Source organism: Dromiciops gliroides, chromosome 6 (assembly GCF_019393635.1).
Source record: "Dromiciops gliroides isolate mDroGli1 chromosome 6, mDroGli1.pri, whole genome shotgun sequence".
In the NCBI taxonomy this organism is placed as follows: domain Eukaryota; kingdom Metazoa; phylum Chordata; class Mammalia; order Microbiotheria; family Microbiotheriidae; genus Dromiciops; species Dromiciops gliroides.
The window spans coordinates 90509730-90534545 of NC_057866.1; the positions used below are offsets into that span (position 1 = coordinate 90509730).

The 24816-nt window shown below is 39.8% G+C and overlaps 1 protein-coding gene across 6 annotated transcripts in view; it reads right to left on the reverse strand.

Moving 5' to 3' along the window:
* Nucleotides 1-2239: 2239 nt before the first annotated feature.
* Nucleotides 2240-24816, reverse strand: part of AFAP1 (actin filament associated protein 1) — a 242686-nt gene continuing 220109 nt past the window's right edge. For all 6 annotated transcript variants that reach the window (XM_043973039.1, XM_043973038.1, XM_043973036.1 and 3 more), the window contains 4 exons: nt 19213-19377; nt 16880-17070; nt 13494-13658; nt 2240-6211 (listed from right to left, as the gene is read on the reverse strand). In XM_043973039.1, coding sequence (XP_043828974.1) covers nt 6185-6211; nt 13494-13658; nt 16880-17070; nt 19213-19377 — 548 coding nt within the window. In that variant the 3' untranslated portion in view covers nt 2240-6184. The remainder of the gene's footprint in view (nt 6212-13493; nt 13659-16879; nt 17071-19212; nt 19378-24816) is intronic.

Here is a 24816-nt window from a genome sequence, read left to right on the forward strand (position 1 = left end):
CTTGAGTTGTTGACAGACATCCATCACCGTGCTCTGATGATGTTGACACTTAATTTAGAGTTTCCCATCATGACCATGTGTGGACTGGGTGGCCTAAAATACTGCCAGGTAATCATTGTCCATTAGGTCCCATTGACAACCTGTGCCACAAAGTATAAGACAGGAGATTGTTTTTTGCTAATCTGAGATAAACTGGGGGAAAAAAGAGTGCTACCCCCGCAACCCCTTCCAAATGGTCCCCTGGGGAGGCCTTACACAAAATTCAACCATTTGTTAACCTCAGATCCTTTCTTGATTCCTCTTTTGGAAATAAGCAACCCATTTTTCCCCTTCTCCAAAACAACTTCCCCAGTCAGCATGTAACAGGGTAATAGTCATATGACCTAGTTTCAAGTTCCAGGTCTGAGCAAGTCCTTCTCCACCTCAATTTCCTCATTAATACAGAAGAAGCATTAATACTTGCCCTGGCTATACTCAAAGGGCTAGCATAAGGAATGTTCTTTGTAAACTGTTAAGAATGAGGGCGAACATTATTAAGTCCTCATTCTGAATGGGGAGATTTTATTTGGGGAAAGATGCAGAAGTCACTTGGTGCCATACAGAGTGAATAAGATTCTTCTGGTTAAAGAGGATTTGGCATACAAAATATCAGGACTGAGTTTATTTCATGGCTCCTACATTGTCCCTGAAAGACATTCCCACAGAGGCATTCCAGATAGGTTTTGAGCACTAGGCCCTTAAGAAATGTTTCTCGATCTGATAGAATGAATGTAAGCTTCTTGAGGACAAGGACTATTTGATTTTTGTTTCTGTATCCCCAGTACCTGGCAGATAGGAGATGCACTGATTAAGACTACAGTCTCCCAAGGTAGTCATACTGAAAGGGGTGCCCTCTTTTTCTATTTCCTGTCTCTTAGCTTGACGATCATACCTCCTACTCTACAGCTACAGGGACATTTCCCTGGCCTTCCAGGAGGAGGGGAAAACTCTCAGCTTTGGCACTAGGGTTACCTATGTCTGGATAGATTCAAGCTCTCTGCATAGGTGGTGATGAAAGAAAACCAAATGTCCAAAGGGACATTGCACTGTACACTCCATGCAGTGGCTGTGTTTGGATTCTTCTTGAGGGCATGACATCCAAAAATAATGTGGAGGATAGATCTTGAGAGTAAATGGTGTCTTGCCAATATAGAGTGAAAGGAAAGAAAATGGGTCTTTCCAGTACAGGGTTTGAAAGCACAAGCACACTGTTGAGCAGGGCACTGTCACCAGCCAGCTAAGGCTGGCCACCTGACTCCTTTCCTGGAACAGGATCTTTGCCAATATAACCAGTCAGGTGTTGGATCTACTGCTCAACAAAGCATGTTTAGGGCCACTAATATGGTCCCTGTCTGTGATTTGAAGAAACATTTTTAACATAGTTGGGAAGGACAATGCCAGTGTTAGGTAAAGACCTATGAGGAGATGGTTTACTCTTCCTAGCCCAACCTCCATGAGGACTCCAAAAAGCCCAGTGAGCCCACATCTGCCTGTAAGATGCCGACATGGCTAGTGAACCAGCAAAGCATGGAGCGCATTTGGGAGGGTGTGTCAGTGGAAGAGTTATCACCCTCTAAAATCTGACAAGAAGCCTAATTTGCATCTTAAATATGTACAGATATAAATTAAAAACAATATTTATTGAAAATATACAAATAAATAACTTACTTTGAAGCAAAATGCCTAAACTTACTTTCTAATCAAACTTTTTAAGAATTCTTAAATATTAAGGGGAACACTGGGTATCACTCATCATGTGATTTTCCCATGGTTATGTGCTTCTTCTATAGGGTGGCTCATTTAAAGTGGACTCCATTGAATGTAGCATGGTGTCGAGTGGGTTTGCTTTTAAGTGGGCCACCCATTTTAAAGTGTTCACAACTGAAAGTGGATTACAAATTAAAAAAAAATAGTTTGGGAGTCAGCAGACTTGGGGATATTCCTGCCAATAACAGCTGTGTGACCTTGGGTAAGTCACTCTTCTGGAGCTTCAACTTCATTAACAATAAAAGGAGAGGATTGGATTAGAGCAGTAGTTCTTAACCTTTTCTATCACAGACCTTTTTTAATAGTCTGGTGAAGCCTTTGGACTCCTCCTCAGAATAATATTTTTAAATACATAAAGTAAAATACATAAGATTAAAAAGGAAAACAATTATATGGAAATACAGCTATCAATTAAACACACACACACACACACACACACACACACACACACACACACACACACACACCCCAAGGAAGGTCATGGACCTGTGGATTAAAGGATCTTTGAGGTCCCTTCTAGCTCTAACACTCTATGATTCCAAGTTGGCATTTTGCCAGCATGTTATCAGGACTGTTGTATGCTAGAGTTATCAGCACCATAACAATAAGAAAGGCTAGGATTAAGGGTATAGGTTTATTACTTTACCTTTTTTTTCTTTGTAATGAGATATATTAGGTTAAAAAATCAGAACTTGATGTTGTACTCTGGGGCAGAGAGAAGGCTGCCAGTCACGAGAACAGTGGGGAGAATGGCCCAGTGCCCTTGATGACTAACTGCTGATGACTTACTAGATAGTTCACTCTCCATCACTAGATGTCTTTAAATTGAAGATCACAGGTTATAGAGCTGAAAGAGACCTTTAGAGATTGAATTAGCCTAAACCCTCATTTTACAGAGCAAGAGACTGAGGTCCAGAGAAGGGAAGTGATTTTCATAAGGTCATGTAGTGACCCACTAAGTGGGAAAGCTAGAATTTGAGCTTGGGCTCTCTGACTTCAGATCTTGTACTCTTTAAAGAATACTGATAGGATGGGTAAAGTTTGGCAAAGATCCAATGTGTGGGGGGGTCCTGCTTCAGGGGTAGGTGAAGTAGATGGACTCTGGGGTCCCCCGGCATACCCAAAGTCTATTATTCTGTGACTTGGCCTAAAGATGGCAATATCTTGGGAATCTCAAATTAATCACTAATTTTAGCATGCCCATTTTGTTATTTAAAAAGGAAAAAGGAAAATGTGTTCTTGTTGAACAAGATATAGTATTAGCCAACCCTCAAAAGAAGGAAATCTGTTGTAGACTGAACTGTTTCCCTTCAGGGATAGTTTTCACATTTCTACAGGGATACAAAATGGGCATGGCTTTGATTAACTGACCATGGACAAATTTCCTACCAGTCCCCGCCCCCGCCCCAGGTTATCCAATAGAAAAAATCCCATTAACACCTTCCATGGGTAACTAAAGCTCCTAGTTCACATATCCAAACATTTGTAGATCTCTCCTTTAGAAATATTGCTCTTCAAAGCCCTGTAGGCTATGGATCTCTCACTTAACTCCACTACTTTTTTAGAGAATCAAAAGTAAGAAATATTGATGCCAATTTCCTGAATTCCTTAGCATTTTCTTGAGCCGGTCCTTGATAAGCCAGAATATTAAGGGTATAAGGGGAGTTTTAAGTAACTAAGCCAAGGACTTCTTGTGTTTCAACCTATGCTGTTAAAAAATCTTCCTAAAATTTCAGCATCTGCTTTCTCATTCTAGTACAGTCCTAGAAAAGAGTCCTTCTCTATAAAAAAGGAGGTGGGATGAGATAATCTCTCCAATCTCTTTATGTTCTGATATTAATAGAATCATAGGATTAGAGGTGGAAGGGACCATAAAAAACCCATTCCATTCCATCCAACATTTTCATTTTACACAGGAGAAAACTGAGTCTCAGAGATTTGGTCAAGATAACAGGTTAGTAATGCTGGTATTTGAACACAGGCCCTTTGGCTCCACAGCCAGTGTTCTTTCTAGGATACTATAAGTGATTTATGCCCCCACCCACCATGATCCCAAACGGGATCATGATTTTTGGGTTGTTTTTTTTTGGGGGGGTTTGGTTTTTGGGGTTTTTTTGGTGAGGCAATTGGGGTTAAGTGACTTGCCCAGGGTCACACAGCTAGTAAGTGTCAAGTGTCTGAGGCCGGATTTGAACTCAGGTCCTCCTGAATCCAGGGCCGGTGATCTATCCACTGTGCCACCTAGCTGCCCAGGATCATGATTTTTAACACTAATTCTTCTTATGTAGCCAGTACAGGGATGAATTGAATGTGTGCTGACCCTGTAGCATTCTTCGAGTAAATATTTGCTATCAGCTTGCTTTCTTCACCAAATCATTCAAGAAATATTTACTGAGCACCTACTATGTACAATTCAGAACTGTGTGATAAAGAGGAATAAGACACTCAAGTCCCTCCCCTTTTGTTTTTTGATTAATTCTAATAAAACTCCCAGCTCATTGAGGTACCCCAGTATGTTTACTTCTAGGGAGAAAGAGTGGACCTGTTCATGGTGGGGTATATACCTATGAGCTGGTTTTTTAGGTACCGAAGGAAAACCCAAGGTTCTTTGAATAATGACTGTTACCCAGTAAGTCCCCACGTTGTCCTTTTCCCAAGAAATTTTTTTTTCAGGGCAATGGGGGTTAAGTGGCTTGCCCAGGGTCACACAGCTAGTGTCAAGTGTAAGGCAGATCATTCTGGACAGTGACACTCTTGGGGTTAGAGATATGGGATTGGGACATAGAAGACCTGGGTTCTGATTCCGGGCCTGCCACTTGGTATCAGAGTAATCTTGATAGAGTCTTCCACTTTCTGGCCTCAATTTCCTTCACTGTAAAATGAGGGATGCCCCTTCCAGCTCTGACAGTCTATTTTCTGAGCCCTCTTAAGAAAAATCCAGCTCTCAGACCTGCCATCTTTTTACCACTGTTAGCATTTTTCTCTCCTTGATGCACTAAACCCACCCTCCCCTCTCAACAAAAATATAACAGAATAAAAACATTTTAAATGTGGAGCATAATATCATCTTAAAGACCAACAAAGAAGTCATCCCTTATAGGCCTGTTGCTGGGCAGAAAAAAAACACAGCCAAGTCTGACACCACATTAACACTCTAGATGAATAAATCAAAGAGAAGGGCCTGGAAGTGTCCCAAACCCACTTTCTTCCCAGAGTCAAAACTCATCAAAAGATTGATCCAATCAAATCCATCAGGGCTGATAAGCTGCGACATTTGCAACTTCATCAGGTAGTAAAGCAAACTTGCTTCTCTTCCATCAGAATCACTCCTGTGACAGCTCTTGAGGAAGGGGAGTATTGAAAGGCTAGGGATTTGAGGGGCAGGAAGGAGAGGGAGAAGGAAGGGGTGGGGACAGGGGAGGTCAAACTCATGAATCAAAGTATTAATAGCACTTTGCTGCCTTTCAAAAGCAGTACAAAATACAAACTATGATACAAAAGATCTCTGAAGATGCCAAGTGCTTTTAGAAAAACACATATAACATACACAATACACAACAAAGAGAGAAACATTATTTTTAAAAAAATGCAGCTAAAAAAATGGCAGCTTTTCATGTCCCAGTGAGAAAAGCATCTGTCCAAAGGTGGGGAGGAAGGAGGAAAGAGAGTAAGAATTGTTTCACATCACAGTTATTTCATTCCAAAATCTCTACTGACTAGGGGGAAAGGGGAAGATGGGTGGGGGGAGAGGGAGGAGAGGAATCTCCTGGACCAGACATTCAGCTCATGCCAGCAGTCCTATCACATTGATCAACATGCTTCCTGACGCTCTTTTTCAAATAAGACCGTCCATGATGGATCAGATCCTGGCTCTGCCCACACCTAGAGCCTTCCTCACCTGTGGGAGTCCTACTATAAAACTCCCTCAGATACCAATCTGAGAATTCTGCCTGGGGTTCATCCAGCTTCACTCCTGTGACTGGGTTCAATTTGAGCCAAGGCAATTTAAAGTCATTAATTCATTAAAAAGACATAACTTTTCCCATTACAATTCTTTTGCTCCTTTTCTATCACATATCTTTGTTCCTTTTTTAGGGTGTTTTGTGTGTGCAAGAGATTTATTTTGCCTTCTTCTTTAAACAAAGTTGAAAATGAGAGTGTCACAAGTAATAATAATAATTTTTAAAAGGGCACCATATACAGTAGAAAGAGTAAAAGTGGAGTGAGAGTCAAGCTACTGGCCCCTGAGCAGAATTACAAAACCTCTGGTGCGGTACTGCTTGACGTCACGTTTTAGAGTTGAGTTTCCTGTCATCTGAGTCTTGGTTGAGAGGATGTAAGGCCTTCTAGAAGGTGTGTGCATTTTCCACCATTCTCTTTATGTCCCATTTTTCAATTCCCATTCCTAGAAAAATAAACAGAAAGAGTGAAATAAACAAAAGATATGGCAAGAGGTTATCACTCCAAGAACTAGGACTACTGATTTAATTTAGTTGATATTTATTGAGTGGCAGCTATTTGCAAGACCCTTTGTAAGCCATAGCTTAAATTTTTTAATGTTTTATGGATGCATTTTGAAAATTTTAATATTTTTTTTCTATTACATGTAAAAACAATTTTTATCCTTCAGTTTTTACAATTTTGACTTCCAAATTATCTCCCACCCACTTCCTACTCCTCCCCCATCATTTAGAAGGCAAACAATTTGATAAAGGTCATACATGTGCAGCCATATAAAATATATTTCCATATTAGTCATGTTATGAAGGAAAACAGATTAAAAAACAAGAAAAATAAAGAAAATAAAATAACATTATGCTTCAATCTATATTCAGATTCCATTAGTTCTTTCTCTGGAAGTGGCTCACATTTTTCATCATAGGTCCTTCGGAATTGTCTTAGATCATTGGATTGCTGAGAAGAGTTAAGTCCATCATAGTTGATCACTGTACAATGTTGCTGTTATTGTGTACAATGTTCTCCTGATTCTGCTCACTTCACTTTGCATCAGTTCATGTGAATCTTTCCAGGCATTTCTGAAAACACCTTGCTCACTATTCTTATAGCACAATGGTATTCCATCACAACTATATACCACAACTTGGGCTGTGGTGGGTATTATGGGTGCATTTTTAATGTCACTTCTGACTACTCTAACCCTTAATAGAATCTTCCCATTTAAGACTAAAATGCTATTAATGTTAAAACAAACATACACACAGAATATGTCTACTAGGGCATACTATATGTCATTCCAAACTATTAGTCTATCACTTGTCTCCCACAAAGAGGAAGGTATGGTTCATCATTAGTCCCCTGGAGGGGAAAGTAGTCACTATATTGATCGGAATTCTGATGTGATGCCATAAAATTCTACAACTCAACTAACACTTAGTAAGTGCCTTAAAGAGAGACCTGTGTGAATTCAATTTCATCTACTGACATTTATTAAGCACCTGCTATGCTTGAGACTACATGCTAAGCTCTGCAGATGCATAGGAATTCCCAGAATAAAGAAGTTTATATTCTAATGTGGGAGTGGTGAGTAACAGAGTAATAGAGTAACAGAGTCAGTTACTCTGTGCCCAGCACAGGCACCAAGCTCTGAAGATACAGAAAAGGCGAAACAAAATAAAATGAAAACACAGTCCCTGTCCTCAATAAGCCCACGGTCCATTAGGGAAGACAACAGGCAAACACTATGTAAAAATCAAATATATCTAGGATAATCTCTGAGAGAAAGCATGAAGATTACTCAGACCTGGGAAAGGTTTTTTGAAAATGATGGTATTTTAGCAGAGACTTGAAGGGAGCTAGAGAAACCAAGAGGCAGAAATGAGGAGGAAGAGAGCTCTGGACATGGCAGAGAGCCAGTAAAAAGCTCAGGAGTGGAGTGTTGTATGTGGGGATCAGAAAGGAGGCCAGTGTCACTGGATCACAGAGTCTGTGTCGGGGAATAAGCTGTGAGAAGACTGGCTTTGCAAATGTAAAATATGGCAGGAGCCAAATAGGTAGGTATGCAAAGCCTCTGGGAAATTATGAAGAGGGATAGAGATCACTCATAATTGGGGAGATGAGGCAAGGCTTCATGGAGTATGGGTGGTTCCTCGGCTGAACATCCTATATGACCCTGGTAAGGATCAACTTGAGAGACCCATGAGATTCAGAGATGGCAGATAGTCTAGTCCGGCCCCTTTGTTCTACTGAGGAGGAAAACAATCCCAAAGAGACCAAGAGACTTCTCTGTGATCATATAGCTAGAAAATAGAAAAGCTAAAATGCAAACAAGGTCCTTTGATCCCAATTCAAGGCTCCTTTCATTATATTCTGATTGATTTATGTTGGGTCTATCACTTTGGTGACAGAGAACATGACTCAAGGATTGAGGCGTCTGTGGGCCAGCATTTCTAGTACTATATAAACCAGAAGGCAAAAACTGTAAAAGATCAGACCCATTCCTGTCCTCTCCTCCCCCCAAAAAACCCTCCACTCCTAACTTTAACCACCACATAACATAGCATGAGAATTTTAGAGCATTTAATGCTACCAGACATCCTTATCCAAGGTCCCTTCTAGAACCCCGATTCTAATTCAGCTGGAGATACAAAGTAGTACTGCTGGTAGAATACAGTGATGTTATATGATGGAAAGAGCACTGGACTTTGTGTCAGAGGACCTGGTTCAGAATCAGCTTTTCTATTTAGTGGGTCAGCACGTCTCTGAAATGGGGGAGAAGACGGTGGGGTGATGTCCCGGCTTTAAGTTAAATGATTTTGCCTATTGGCCTCAGTTTTCCTCATTTATAGAATGGGGTGATCAGGTCAGGTCCCTTCCAATCCTGACATTGTGTGATTCTGCAATGGCTCAGTAGAGTTATCAGATATTTTATATACATTATTTCATTTGGTCCTCATAACAATTTTGTGAGGTAGGTAGAGCAAGCATTATTAGCCTCATTTCATTTATGAAAAAAACTGAGGCCCAAAGAAAATGGGTGGTTTGCCCAAGGCCACAGACGTACAAAGTGGCAGAGCCAAGAATCTAACCCAGATCTTCCCATCCTAAATCTAGGGTGCCTCCCATGATACCATAAAGCCTAAGTGTTATCCCAGGGCTTTGGTCCCTCACAACTGTAGGGTCTATGTGATTCCTAGTCATGGACTTTTTTGTATGATTTCAGTGGGAATGCTATATGGGTAAGAGACATTTACTAGTCATGAAATGGGACTTTGGGCAAGTTTTCTCTCCTCTCTGGGCTATAAAATGGTGGTGTTGGATTAGATGACCTCATCTAAATTTCCCTCCAGCTCTGGCATTCTAAGGCCTCATCCAATTCTTTCAACATAAAGTATGACTTAAAATTCACTGACCCAATAGATGTCTATTGAGCATATGTTATGTTTAAGACACTGTGCGAGGTATCGGTGTTATAAATATGAAAAAAACAACAGTGCCTCTTCCCAAGGAGCTTGCAAAGTATCAGAGCATTATGACATGTGCATATAGGTCTAGTGTGATGGAGACCAAGGAAACGGAAAACTTTGAGGGGGTGCTTTATTTTGCTGGCAGATGAGGTCAGTTTTTCACAAACTGAAGTCGTGATAGTGATACCCACTTCAGTTTCTGTAGTGACCTTTGACAGCCTTGGTAAAGAACACAATCCAAAAGGAATACCTTGAAAGAATTTCTCGTTTACTATCGGTAACACAGATTGTGTCACAGCATAGTCTAATTCTAAACATCTATCCCAGACAAATGCCACAATCTACTTGAAGGATATATTCCTTAGAGGAGCCACAAATTAGTCCAGGTGAGGGTTTCTGGGCAGGGCGGCTGAAGGTAAGAGCATTGGTCCTGGTTTCCTTAATGTCTAACAATACACATGATCTGGAGGGAAGAGCTGCAGGGCACAATGAATACCAGATGTTCCAGAGATTGTTTATATCTAAAATGATCAGGGAACTTTCCAAGGAAATACATTAGGATCTAGGAATTTTGCCAGTGGTTAACACCCATATTTCTATCCAATAACAACCCCATTGTTCAGGAAAATACATAGATTCAGCCAATTCAGAATGGGCCTCAATGGCTGTCATGTGAATTATGTTTGTTCTACAGTAAAAATAATGACATCAATTAGAGAGTTTAATAGGGTTAGTGATGTGAAAACTCCAAGGATGGCATTCATTGGAACAAATTAAATTAATCTGATTTCACCACTAATGTAATCATACATATCATGGTTTATATGTGCAAGTATGTTTTCATTGACTATCATCCTGTACTATTTGTTTTGACATCAACTGGAAATGGTTAAATTGGGAGGGTTTGGTTTCTTTTTTTAATCTTTGCCCTTTCTTTTCCTTAATCTGTTTTCTTTCTTTTTCAAGATTTTTTCTTTCTTATAAAAATGTTGTTAACATAATTAGAGGGCATCCCTGATAGAATTCTACTATTCCATGGGCTTGTGATCCCTGCTATGGGAAAGGTTAAAGCTGGTGGATTACTTGAGCTCAGGAGTTATGAGCTATAGTAGGTTAAATTGATAGGTTACCCACAGTACCAATATGGTAAACCCCTAATCAGAAGACTACCTAATGAGAGGCAAACTAGCCCAGATTATCAATGGAGTAGGTCAAAACTCTCATACAAATAAGTGTTGGAATTAGACCTGTAAATGGCCATTGTACTTCTAGCCTATGTAAATTATAGACACCCAGTCTTCTCTCTCTCTGTCTCTGTCTTGCTCTCTCTATCAAACACTCCCCCCCCACAAAACTATTGAAGATGTTATTTGATCCTCTTCCTAATTCCATGAATGTTTTGTACCCACAGTCATGAATGAAAAGAAATATGTGAGGAGATGAGGCAGGGTGGGAAGACAGGGGGAGATAAGGCTTGGATGGTATCCCTGCATTTACTTTGCTTCTCTTTTCTAGGTATTTTCTTCCCTCTCCCATAGAAAGCCAAAGAACTCTTTAAGGCACAAAGTCTTACAGATGAAACACATTTTTTCCTAAGAAGAGGTACTCTATTAATAAAGAAGAACAGAGATTTATCTATCTACTCAACTTAGAGTGGCAGGGCCCTTTTAGGTCTCTACAATGACATACAGAGAAGAAGTAATCAACTCAGAGTTAGAATATTGTCCCTTCCTCTCACACAGTTCACTTGACTTCTTTTCTTTTTTTCTTCCTTTCTTTTTTTTTGGGGGGGGGGGAGCAGGGCAATGCAGGTTAAGTGACTTGCCCAGGGTCATACAGCTAGTAAGTGTCAAGTATCTGAGGCTGGATTTGAACTCAGGTCCTCCTGAATCCAGGGCCAGTGCTCTATCCACTGCACCACCTAGCTGCCCCCACTTAACTTATTTAAGAATCAGTTTTCCCATTTGTGAATGGGCATAATAATCATAGATCATAGATCTAGAAATGCTGGGAAACTCAGAGGCCATATAGGCCAACCTTTAATTTTATAGATGAGAAATCTAAAGGCTGCAGAGGTTAAATTATCTGTCCCAAATCATCAAGGTAGAGAGGTCGGGGGAAGATATGAACCCAGACCCTGTATCTCAAGAACTACTGTTTTTTCTAATGTCCCCACATAGTACCTCCCTCCTTGCTTCCACTCCTCTTCTTGCCTCCCTTTCCTAGGCACTGGGAATATGAAAGCATTTGTGAAAAAAAGGAAAGTACTCTAAAGATTCAAGGTACCATTCATCTAGGCCAAACATAGTATTCATTTATAATAATGAACATTAACATAGTTTAAACCAGAGGTGTCTTTCTCAGTCTGCAACAAGTATTAATGGAGCCAGATTAAATTGTAATTTGGAAATGTTTGACAAAATAAATACAATACGACGTAGATAATATTAATTTGTAGTTTTCTAAGACAATATGCTGCCCACAGAGATCTGTCTTTTATTTGAATTTAACATGACTGGTCTAAAAATAATGCACAAAGCTATCTATAAATGCAAGGTCTAGTTAGATAATGTTAGAAGAAGCAAGTAAGATTGTTCAGGGAGATCTAGTAAAGGAAAAATGGAAGATAATCTAAAATGATCCCCAAAGACCATACCAGAGTGAGACAGGGATAAAGGAGGAGACACTACAACTATATCATAGACTCTCTTTGGTGGAAAAGACCTTATATGTCATTAGGTACAACTCCTAGCTGAATAGGTATCCCATGGAAAGCCGTCTGGCAGAAATTAGGTTTAGAACAACATCTAGTACCATCTAAATTCCAAATGGATATATGGCTTAGATATATGGCTCAAAGAAGATTACAGAAAATATACTATATAATTTTGATTACATAAAATTTTTTAAAGTTTTTATACAAATAAAACAAATTCATCTAGGATTAGAAAGGAATTAGGAAGTGATTCAAATTTTTTAACAATAGGAGCAGTCTTCCCATTTACAAATGGTTAAAAGGATAGAGTCAGTTCTCAAAAAAGAAATTCAAGCATTCAATAGGCATATGAAAAAATACTCTGAATCATTAATAATTAGAGAAATACAAATTAAAGCAACTCCAAAGTTTTATCTCATATCATCACATTGGCAAAGTTGACCAAAAAAAAAGGAAAATGACAGATTTTTGTGGACCTGTCAGAAAAGAGGTCCATTATTGCACTGTTGGTGGAGCTGTTATTAGACTTGTCATTTTGGAAAGCGATTTGGAATTATGCCCAAAACATCACTAAACTCTCTATGCCATTTGACCCAGAAATAATACTATTAGAGAAAAACAAAAGAAGAGAAGGACCCTTATGTACAAAAATATTTATAAAAACACTTTTTGTTAAGACAAAGAACTGAAAACTAACTCAGCATCCATCAATTGGGGAATGACTGAACAAATTATCACATAGGAATGTAACGAACTCCATTTCAGAGAAACCCAAGAAGACTTGGAGGAAATGATGTAGGGTTATTGGAGAAGAATCAGAACAATTCATAGAATGAAAACCACATAGTAAAGACAAATAACTTTGAAAGACTTAAGGACTCAGACAAATATAGTAACCAACCATGACTTCAGATGGACCGTTGATGAAACATTGCCATAAACTTCCTGATAGAGAAATGATGGATTCAAGGTGCAGAACGAGAATTTTTATACAAGACCAATGTGGGAATATTCTTTTGCTTGACTGTGTATATTTCCTGCAAAGGTTTTATTATTTTTTTTCTTGATGGGAAGAAGGGTCGAAGTAAGAGGAACAGAAAATAAATGTTTATTCATTGAAAAAAATTTAAGAAAAAAATGGTAGAGTTAGAGAGTCTCACCTAGTACACAGTAATGTTTTATAATTTCAAAAACATACCAGAGAGGGGAAGTATTCAATATGCCCAAAACCACTGGGCTAGGTGGAGAAAGAGCTAAGCCTAGAATCCAAGTTTCCTGACTCCCATTCTTTCTCCCACTGTGCCATTCTATTTTTGATCATTATCCTCAGCTTCACAAACATAAAAAGAAATCTATTTTATACACATTCTAGGCCCCTATCATTCTTTGAGTGCATAGTCCCTAAACTATCCTGACTTATCTAGGGGTCTAGAGATAACTCAAGGACAGAGATTGTGACCACACCCTCATGTGTCTTCTTGTAGACTCTTCGGGGATCAGGAAGGCTTTTTTTTTTTTAAGGCTTTATTTTTTGCCAGAGGTCTCACCTTTGCCTTTCTAAGGACGTGACCCCGGCAAGGAGAGTTGCCAGATGCAGGTGGGTGTCGCTTCAGAACTGCCGCGCTGTTCACTGGCATTGAACATTCAGTGTCGCTGGTATCACAACTTGAGATGGGAGAGTTTTCCAGGGTTCGGTGCCTAAAAATTGGAGACTGACAGCATAGAGAATGAAAATCCCACATGAGGTTTCTTGATGGTCTCTATTTTTCCAGTAGCAAGTTTCATTTTAAAGTAGGAAAATGGCTCTTGGGAGGCAGCAGGATCCCGGGGAAAGAGAACTGGGTTTGAAGTCAAAAGAAGCGAGTTTGAAACCTGGTTTCACTTAGTACCTTGGGCAAGTTACCTACACTCTTGGCCTCTGTCTCCTCACTGTAAAAATGAGGCAGCTGGACTAGATGTTCTCTAAAGACATTTTCAGTTCAAAATTGTATGGCACTATGGAAAAGTAAAAATAATAATGCTACATTATTGATAGAATCCATTCTACTTTCATAAATACTTTTCTCCTTCATTGTCTAAGTAATACTAGAAGGAAAATCAACTTAGGCTAGAGAGTAAGAATGATGATGCCTAGCAACAGTTTTGGAGAATTAAATCATAGAGCACAGAAACTTGAGCTAGAGGGGACCTTAGAGAACAGCTAATTCAATACCCTTACTTTACAGATAGGTAAACAGAAATCCAAAGAGTGACTTGCCCAAGGTAACTTGGATAGTAAAAGGATCAGATCCAGGATTCAAAGTCCTGGTTATTCCCAATCCAGGGATCTTTCCATTGTACCACATTTGCACATCTCTCTTGGAATTTGGTCATCTTGGGTGGTTTTGCATCTACTAAGGATAAATTTGGGATCTGATATCTGTCCACGTTCATCTGTCTACCCACAATTAATGTCCACCTATACTCAAAGGTATTTTGTGGGTGACAAACTCAAAAGCAAGCCATTACCCCAAAAAATAGTCTTATAGGCCATGGCCACCATGATTACCTATAACCAATTCTCTCTGCCCTACCCAACACCAGTAACTAATTAATCCCTCTGCAGGAAGCATTCATGATTTTAAGCTTTTCCAAATATAATCTCCTAAGAATCAAAGGTTCAAACTCTACAAATATTTCTTCGTATTATTATTATTCCTAAAAGAATCCTTTATTTACTAAAATGTGGCCATGGGACTCTAAAATGTTCTTTGGCAAAACAGTATTCTAATGGTCATTAAACTGGGTGGCTCTAAGTCCCCCAAGAACTCACTCTAACTCCATGAATGTCCTTATTTTCATTTATCGCCCAAAGTTTTTTTTCAAAGCATAGTTACAGTTATAGCCAGGTAGTAGAAGAGTCCTTCCCACAAACCCCTTCCTCCCTCTATACATTTCCCAGGCAAAGGCGTCAGCTGAGCAAGTCAGCAAGTTGATGCTAAATCACATGTATGATCAGAGTCCACAGCTAGAAGAGTGCTTAGAAATCATTTAGACCAACCCCTCCTTGTGCAAATGAAGAAACAGAGGCCCAGAGGACTGACGTGACTTGGAAAGGGTTAGATAATAACCAAGACAGCCAGGATTCATAACCAGATCTTCTGAACCCAAATCCATCGCTTTTATCCATGACACCATACTAATGACTACACCATGTAATCACACTGCACATGATCACAAGGTTAAAAGATAAGAGAAAAAGAGGCTCTAATAGATGGAATGTCCGTCTCTATCTAATGCTCTAAAACGACTCTGCTCTGGCCACAGTAACCTCATGGGAGTTCAGCTAATTCTACGTCAATTGTATTTGCAGCTGTTCTCTGGGAACTCCCTTGTCCACAGGGACTGATTGTGGCAAAGGCCAGAGCAGCAAAAGAGACCACTAGTCGAAGGAAAAAAAAAGGATAGGAAATCCAAAAGGAAGAGGAATTAATGAAATATGAGCAAGTGAGAGAAAAACTGGCCAACCCATTTTAACGCCATCCTTCAAAATGACAACCTGGCTTTCATTTCCTCTGGTAGAAGAAGAAAAAAGGATAGAGGAGAAACTCAGGAAGACTAAGAGGCAGCTTTCTTTAAATGATTCACATGGAAATCCAATACGGAAGACTAGAAGATAACCCTGGACCCATGTAGGCTATTGTGGAGAAAAGTGTATGATTTTTTAAGCTTTTGTTAATTACTCTTGACATTTTCTCTTATTAACTTGGGTTTAATTAAGGTCTAAAAAAAAAAACCAGGGGCCAGATAGGTGGCGCAGTATATAAAGTACCATACCTGGATTCAGGAGAACCTGAGTTCAAATTTGGCCTCAGACACTTGACACTTACTAGCTGTCTGACCCTGGGCAAATCACTTACTTTACCCTCATTGCCCCACAAAAAAAAAAAAAAAGAAAAGAAAAAAAGAAAAAGGAAAAAAACCCAACAACTACGAATGCATGAAACAAAGAAACAAAAACATCAAGGCTCTGCATATGGTTCATAGCATATATGTTATGCATAATGGCCTCTCCTCCTTCCCTACTTCTCCCAGTGTGTCCCCAACCCTTCCCAAAGAGAAGTAAGTAAATTAATCCAGATGCAATTAAGGAAGGTGTCTCAAAGTAATCAAATTAAAACAGGGTTAATGAAAAGAGTACTGGTCTCGGAGTCAAAATATTTGGCTCCAGTCTTGGCTCTAATGCCTGTTGTGTTACCCTGGATAACTCATGCTGAGTCTCTAAGACTCAGTGTTATCATTGAGAGTATCTTCTCTACAACATAGTGAGCTTGATGGAGTGAAAAGATCACCAGACTGAAGAAGCAAGGGTTTGAGCTCTGACCAGGCCATTAACATGGAGTCTAATCTTAGACAAGGTCACAGCCATGGCCAAGGCCACTGCTCTAGTTTCCTCTTATATAAAATGATTTCCTCTTATGTAAAATTATTAGGAGTAATAATATTTGTATTAACTCCTTCAAATTTGAAAAGAAAAGGCTCTGTCACCCTTAAAATGCTAAAGAAATGGGATTTATTATTCAAATAGCAAAAAACAATAAGTATCATTTCACTGAGATAAAGAGTTTATGTGATAACAGTGGAAAGAGAGCTTTGGAGTCAGAGGAGCTGAGTTCAGATCCTGCCTCAGGTACTCAGTACCTGTGTGACCCTGGGCAAGTTACGCCACCTTTCTGAGCCTTAGTTTCCTCATCTATAAAATTAGGATGTTGGACCAGATGGCCTCTGAGGTCCCTTTCAGCTCCAAACCTTTGATCCTATGATAGTATATAATTGTACTATTAGTTAAAAATGGTGATTATTAACAAAGGTGATAAAAATAATTGTCTTAGAAATGGCAGCTTTCTAGCCATGACCTTAACAGCTGCTGTCTGTAGGAAGCATGAAAGCTTACCTGGGGGCTTGAGGTTCCAGACTTGGGCTCAATTGCTAGGCCCAGTGTGATGCCCCCTGCCAAGGCTTTCTTTAGGCTTTCTTTGACCTCTGTGAGTTCCAACTCCAGGTTGACGCGCTCCGTCTCCTTCTGTTTACACTCTTCCTCCAGCTTCTTCAACTTATCTTCTAGGATAACTTGGGTCTTCCTTCCTAGAACCCAAAGAAAACAGTATTTTTTTCAATCTTGAGCAAAAGCTTTCAAAATCAAAAGGAAAAATGGCCTCCCAAACTAGGTCTAATGGCAGATAAAAGAAAAAGAGTTTCCCTGTTGTGGCCAATGACCAGCTCTGTTCCAGCTTGGAACAAAGTCCTATTTTCTAGAATATGGTAAGCTTGATGTGGTGAGAAGATCACTGGACTAGAAGAAAGAAGGAAGGGATTTGAATTCTAGACCTGCCATTAACTTGGAGTCTAATATTAGACAAGGAGCAGCTAGGTGGTGTAGTGGATAGAGTGACAAGCCTGCAGTCAGGTACACCTGAGTTCAAATCCAGCATCAGACACTTACAAGCTATGTGACCCTGGGCAAATTACTTAACCCTGTTTGCCTCAATTTCCTCATCTGTAAAATAAGCTGGAAAAGGAAACATTAAACCACTTAAGTATCTTTGGCAAGAAAATCCCAAATGGGGTCACAAAGAGTCAGACACAACAGAAATGACTGAACAACTACAACGACAAATCTTAGACCAGGTCACTCCCTCTCTGGGTGCTCTAGTCTCTTCCTATGTAAAATGACTAGATTAAATATACAACCCACTATCCACCTGCATAATCCTGGGAAGTTCGTCCTCAAACTATAATGAAGTGTAGTTTGTTAGAAGGAAATGTGCATCCTTTCCAGTACTAGAGTTATGATGCCTGATTACATATTTAGTTACACACTGGGCTTCTCTCCCATGTGTCCAGTCCTTGTCTGTGACTGCCTATTAATCATGGATATTCTAGTTCCTCTGCTTTTAGAAGCTCCAGCAGTCATTTTACTTGCCTTAAGACATCAACAAATACTACCAGCATTTGTATTGGACTTTTAGTAATCACTCTCTCTTGTTCCACATAAAAACCCCATGGGGGTAAGTGAAGTAAACATTATCACAATTTTACAGAGAAAATCCTAAAGTGGGAGCATCTTCAGCGCTTCTCTCATCCCATGAGAGCTCTCCCTTTGTCCTCAAATATCTCACAGAACTCTGTTTGGATCTCTCCTTTGTGCTTCTCTCACTCTCCCTGTATCAGTTATTTTTTATAAGTCCTCTCTCCCTGTAGATTATAAGCTACCTGAGAACAGGGTCTGCATTTAAAAAAAAAGAAGCAGCAGTATTTATTAGATGCTTACTATGTGCCAGGCACTGTACTTAGCACTTTACAATTATTATCTCATTTGCTCCTCACAACCACCTTGGGAAGGAGATGTTATTATTATCATCATCCCCATTTTACAGATGAGAAAACTGAGGCTGAGAGCTTAAGTGCCTTGCCCAGGGTCACACATCTAGGAAGTGTTTGAGGCCCAATTTAAGCTCAAATCTTCCTGACTCTAGACCCAGCTCTCCATCCACTACTCCACCAAGCTGCCATATTGTTGAACGATTAGCACCTAACCCAGCGTCTTATACAAACTGAGCACAAAATAAATGTTAAATGAATCGCTTGAGGCTTTCTACCATCCCTACTATCAGTTCTAACTAAAAAAAGCAGAGAAGAAATTCTACATTTACCTTATTAAGCCCAGAACCTTGACCAGTTTCTTTGATATTATAATTGGCACATGGATGCCAGTCTAATCATGGCTAAATCAAGCCTGAAGTTCAAGTTCTTATCCTCAAATCTCTACCCTCTCCCTCATCGTCAAGCTTTCCAGGGCTGATCAATCCTGTTCTGATCTCCCCTTCCTCAGACCTCTTCTAATATTAAGTTTTGGTACCAATCATTTTGTTATCAAACATATTAAGATGATATGAACCATCTTCTGGGACAGGGAGGCAAGAGATAATGAGAAACTTCACAGTTTCCAATGTCTAATCTTGTTTCTGCAAACATATAAATATGAACTGCTATCATTGTTTTTGTACACTTAACTAGTAGATAACATGTCACTGCATCGTCATCTATCCTTTGCTGAACAACCTCATGGCGTATATCACTGAATGGTCACCTGCTATCTTTACGAGAAGAGAGTCTTGTTTACTTTAGATATTTTAAACAAAGAGGAAATGAAACGTGGCGAGGAAAGGAGCGGGGTCAGGCAATCCAACAGCATCCTAGGTGCAATCAAACTAAATAATTTCATACCAGCATTCACTTCAATGGCAGCTCTAAGATCTTTCCTTTCTTTTCGGAGCTGAGCCAGACGGTTCCGCAGGGTTTCCTTCTTCCTTAGCAAGTCCTCTTCTTTGGTCTGCAGCCTCTTGGCATCTGCTTCTACACGGTTCTTGCCATATTTGTACTGGTCAGCATCTGAGGGGAAAATGGTCAATTATACTTAATTCAGAAGATGTTAAGGTAGTTCAAAACTTGCTTGGCCAGGCAATTTGAGGAGATGGATTCTTTCTTTTCTTTTTTTTTTTAATAAGCTCTACATAAGCCAAATATATGCAAAAAGATAAGTTTGTACTGAAGGTGCGAGGGGACTGGCTCATATGCTCCCAAATTCCTTAAATCAAATCTAAACTAAGCTTTAGAATAATCTACATTGGAAAAAAAAGGTCTCTTGGTTGTATCTTCCTAACAGTGGACACGGAACAGTAGTACCGAAGGCAGTACTTCATTTTCTAACCAGACAGCGAGTATGGTGCTGAGGAGAGAGAAGGCCATGGGCTACAAGTCCAGAAGGCAGGATGGATTTGTATTTGGAAGATGTGGATTCCAGTCATAACTCTATGATGTCTAATCTGTGACCTTTGTAAATTAAGTATACGTTTCCTTATCTGGAAAACAAAGGCATTAGGTTTCTGGAAAATCTGGAATTGTGTAAGAAAAGGAACTAAAATGTTCACACTCCTGGACCCAGTAATGTCAGTACTTGGCATATACACCAAGGATGTCAAAGATGAAAAGGCCCAAGGGACCTAGGATTTGGGGGTTTAAAGATGGGAGGGAGGGGGCAGCTAGGTGGCGCAGTGGATAAAGCACTGGCCTTGGATTCAGGAGTACCTGAGTTCAAATCCAGCCTCAGACACTTGATATGTGTGACCCTGGGCAAGTCACTTAACCCTCATTGCCCTGCAAAAATTAAAAAAACAAAAAAAACAAAAAATATTTAAAGATGGGAGGGAACTAAAAGAGCACACATTTACTCCAACTGTCACATCTTATAGAAAGAGAAAATGGATGACGAAATACATTATGGATACTCCCCATGGTCGCATAAGATCTGGGCCAAGCCAAGAGGTGAGCTGATGCTCTCTGACTTCCAATCCCATTAAATCCTGTGGGTTCTCCAAGCTAACACAGGTGATTCAGTAATGGAGTTGGGGTGAGCCCAGATGTTTTGATTTTTAATCTTTCACTTTTGATATTATATCATATGGCCTAGCTTCAATCAATCAACATGATAGATTGCTTAGTGGATACAGTGCTGGGTCTGGAGTCAGAAACACCCGAGTTTGAATCCAGCCTCAGAAACTTACTAGCTGTGTGACCCTGGGGAAGTCACTTAACTCTGCCGTAAGCCACTGGAAAAAGGAAATAGCAAACCACTCCAGTATCTTTGTCAAAAACAAACAAACAAACCATGGATAGTGTGATCCATGGGGTCATGAAGAGTCAGACATGACCAAATGACTGAACAGCAAAATGCGTGAGGCACAGATAGGAACCGGAGAATGAATAAATGAAGTGATCTCTATAAGAAGCTTGCATTCTAACTGGAGAGATAAGTGATGACATAAATTTTATAGCATTAGGTGAATAAACAGAAATATATACAAAGTAGTTAAATACAAGGTAGGTTTTTGTTGTTGTTGTTGTTTTTAGAGGGAAGGCACTAGACATTGAAAGGATCAAGAAAGGCTTTGTGCAGAAGATAGAGATTTGGCCAAGTCTTAAGAAAGGCAGGGAGGCAGAGGTAAGGAAGGAGTGTGCTCTAGGTATGGGGGGTGGACAGTACAGTCAGATGAGAGACAAAGTGTCACATGTGAGAAGCACAAAGAAAGGATTACCAAGTACAGGAGGCAGAGTAATGTCCAAGGAAGCTGGAAAGATAGGTAGGGGCAGGCTGGATGGGGCTTTACAAATGAAACACAGGAGTTTAGATTTTATCTTAGAGACAGTAGGAAGCCACTGGGGCCCGAAATGAGTAAGGGAGTCACGTGGTTAGATCTGCAATTAAGGACAATTATTCTAGCAGTGATGGAGAGATGGGCTACAGTGGTGAGAGACTTGAGGGAGGGAAACCATAATAATTAGTCCCAGCCACTTGGAGAAAACTCCATGAAAAGCTGCAATAAGAAGATTCTATGCATATTTATTTGTGGGGGGGGGGGGGTGTTTTTCATTTTCTTTAAATTGGGAGAGGGGAGGGTGGAGAGAAAATAAATGCTTGTTAAATGAAAAATCAGTCAGTCAGTGAATAAGCATTTGTTAAGTGCTTACTTCATACCAGGCACTGGGCTAATCCTTAGGCATACAAAAGAAATTAAAATTTTTAAAAAGAGGATTTAATGCTAGATGTTCTATTATGTGTGCAATGCCTGGTCTACACAGGGACTGCTCCTTTGGGTGGAATAACTATCTAGCAAAGTGAATCTCTCACTTCCTGCACTAAAAACCATATGAATTTTCTTTTTTCTTTTCTTTTTCTTTGCTGGACAATGAGGGTTAAGTGACTTGCCCAAGGTCACACTGCTAGTAAGTGTTAAATGTCTGAGGCCAGATTTGAACGCAGGTCTTCCTGAATCCAGGACCGGTGCTTTATCCACTGTACCACCTAGCTGCCCCCAAACCATAGGGATTTTCAAGGGAAGTATGAGCTTTTTGCCCAAAGTCACATGAGTAGCAAGTAGCAGAGGCAATATTTCTACAGAATTATCTTTGACAAGTCAAAGCACTTCCCACATACCAGACTAAGCTAAACTTTGGGGATGCAAATACAAGAAGAAATAGATATTCCCTGCCTTCAAGGTGAAGTCATAATGAAAGGGAAACTCCAATTGCCTACAGCTCAGTTATCAAAGGCACTGATCCCTCCCTCACTCCCTCATCAGTGTTGCCTTTATAATGCAACCTCCTCATCTAGAAATGGGGTTAATAATCATGGCTGAGGGTTGCTGAGAAGTCCAATTGAGAGAATGGATGAGGTGGTTTTGTGGTTAATCATCATGACCTTTGAAGGACTTTATGATTTGCAACAAATTAAATAGGCTGATCTAGGAGACAAGAACTATCTATGCTTGAACTTCAGACCAAGGCATCAGCTCAAACATTCTGTGAAACTTCAAAAAGAAAATCATAAGAAGCGTGTAATCTAGTGTATTACAATGGACCAAACAACAGCAAACAACCCACCTCCCTTAAGTTCTCTCATCTGCTCCTGACTTGGTGAGGTAAACAGGGGTTACCATCTTCATTTTTATAGAGGAGGATCAGAGATGTTAAATAACTTATTCAAGGTCACATAAATAGTGAGTGGCTTTGAACCAAAATCTTTTGATTCCAAATCCAATGTTCTTTCTAGTAATCGCAGATCATTGTAAAGTTAATGACTGACAAACTTAGTAAACCTCCATGGATGTGAGAGATGGCCTGACAACCAGAAAACCTAGGTTTTAGTTCTTTCCTTGATGTTAACTAGCTGTGTGACCTTGGGTAACTTGCTTCAACTTTGTTTCCCCATCTGTAAAATAAGATGGTTGGTCTACGTGATCCGTAAGCACCTTTCAAGGATAGTATCCTATGTTTCAGGTCCCACTTGAATTCTGACATTTTCTATTCTATTTTAACCATAAACATTCTATGTTCTAAGAGCCCTTTCACATCTAGCAGGCTATGAATGAATGAGAAAGGATCTACTTGCAAGCAAGTCAAATCAACAAGCATTTATAAGGTACATACTATGTTTTGTACCAGGCATTGTGCTAAGCTTTGTTGTTCAGTCATGTCTAACTCTGTGATCCCATTTGGAGTTTTCTTGGCAAAGATACTGCAGTGGTCTGCCATTTCCTTCTCCAGGTCATTTTACAGAGGAGGAAACTGAAATAAACAGGGTTAAATGACTTGTCCAGCATCACACAGCTAGGAAATGTCTGGGGTCACATTTGAATTCAGGTCTTCCTGACTCCAGGGACAGCTGCCTTTGCTAAACACTGGGATACAAAAAAAGGGCAATCTCTGCCCACAAGGAGACTGCAATCTAACAGGGAGACAATTTATAAACTAGTATGTGCTAAACACTGGAGTATAGACAGTCCTCTTGAGGACCTTCCATTCCAATGAAGGAGATAACACAAATGGAATCTTCCATAAAATACAAAGAGTTAGAATCAAATAGTGGGCTAATTAAGCTACAACTTGAATGACTGCATTGCTGTTTGTCATCCAGCCTAAGGACATTTTAAGAAAGAAGGAATTTGCCTGGCTTCACTACTTTCTAAAGGAAGATGTTTTCATAGCAAAAACCAATGTAAGGAAGTGTAAATTTCCAGCTCTCCTTCTGACTCCCCATGCAATAAACCCACTATGTTAGTAATGCAATGGGCTGAGTTCAGCGAAAATGTAGAAAGCAATTATTTTTCTCTTTTGTCACCATTAGATGTCACCAAAGTTAATAAAAATTCCCCACAGAAGGCATCATAAAATAAAGGGATAAATCATCTGGCCATAAAAGAAATATAAGTATCGAGACCGAGGCACTGTGGGAAAAGAGACAGAGGCAGCTATTTCAAGGGATATAGATCTTGTATAACAGGGCTTTTCTAGGAACCCATTAGTCCTCATTATTTCCTTTCTCCTCTCCCCCACAATGAACGATGAACACAAAATTAAAGGTGGGTGGTGGGAACAATACAGATTTCCTGGTTGTGTAAGCCCAAGCTTTCTTTAGTGGAATCAATATTACAACAAGCAAAATTCAAAACAAACTATTACCTTAAAAAAATAGGACAAAAAGAATTTTGCCCAATGAGATGCCTGACCAACTTATTGGTCACATGTCTACTTTCCATAACTAAATGGTTCCTCATTCTACTTTGACCCATTCAGGATGCAGGCTCCTCAATATTTTGTCTTAGACATATTCTCCCCTCTCATAGGGACAGCCACAACTACTGAAGACCCAGAAAAAGGTGACACCACCAAAGTAATTGACACATCAAATAGGGCAATGTAAAACACCAGTATAGATTTATCAATGAAAATGACATTAAAGATGCATTACCATCTCTTTTGTCCTTATACCTTAAAACCCTGGGGCCTTTCCAATTGACTTGCAGTAGGAATCCTCTATTGTCTGTCCCTTTTAGAAAGTGAGTTTTTGAGAGCCTGAACTCTTACAGTTCTGTTTATAACCCCAGTACTTAACATAGTTAGGGGCAGCTAAATGGAGCAGTTGATAAGAGCTCAGGGCCTGGAGTCAGGAAGACCTACCTTCCTGAGTTCAAATCTGGCCTCTGACACTTACTAGCTATGCGCTCCTGGGTAAGTCACTTCACCCTGTTTGTCTCAGTTTCTTCATCTATAAAAGTGAGCTGGAAAAGGAAATGGCAAACCATTCCAGTATCTCTGCCAAGAAAACCCCAAATGGGGTCGCAAAGAGTTGGACAGACTGAATGACCACTTAGCATAGTACTATGCACTTAGAAAGTCCTTAATAAGTCCTTTGTCATTCATTCATTGGTGATTTCGTTTGGACTCATTAGTTCATTTATCATTTCCAAACACATGACTCCCAAACCTATGCAT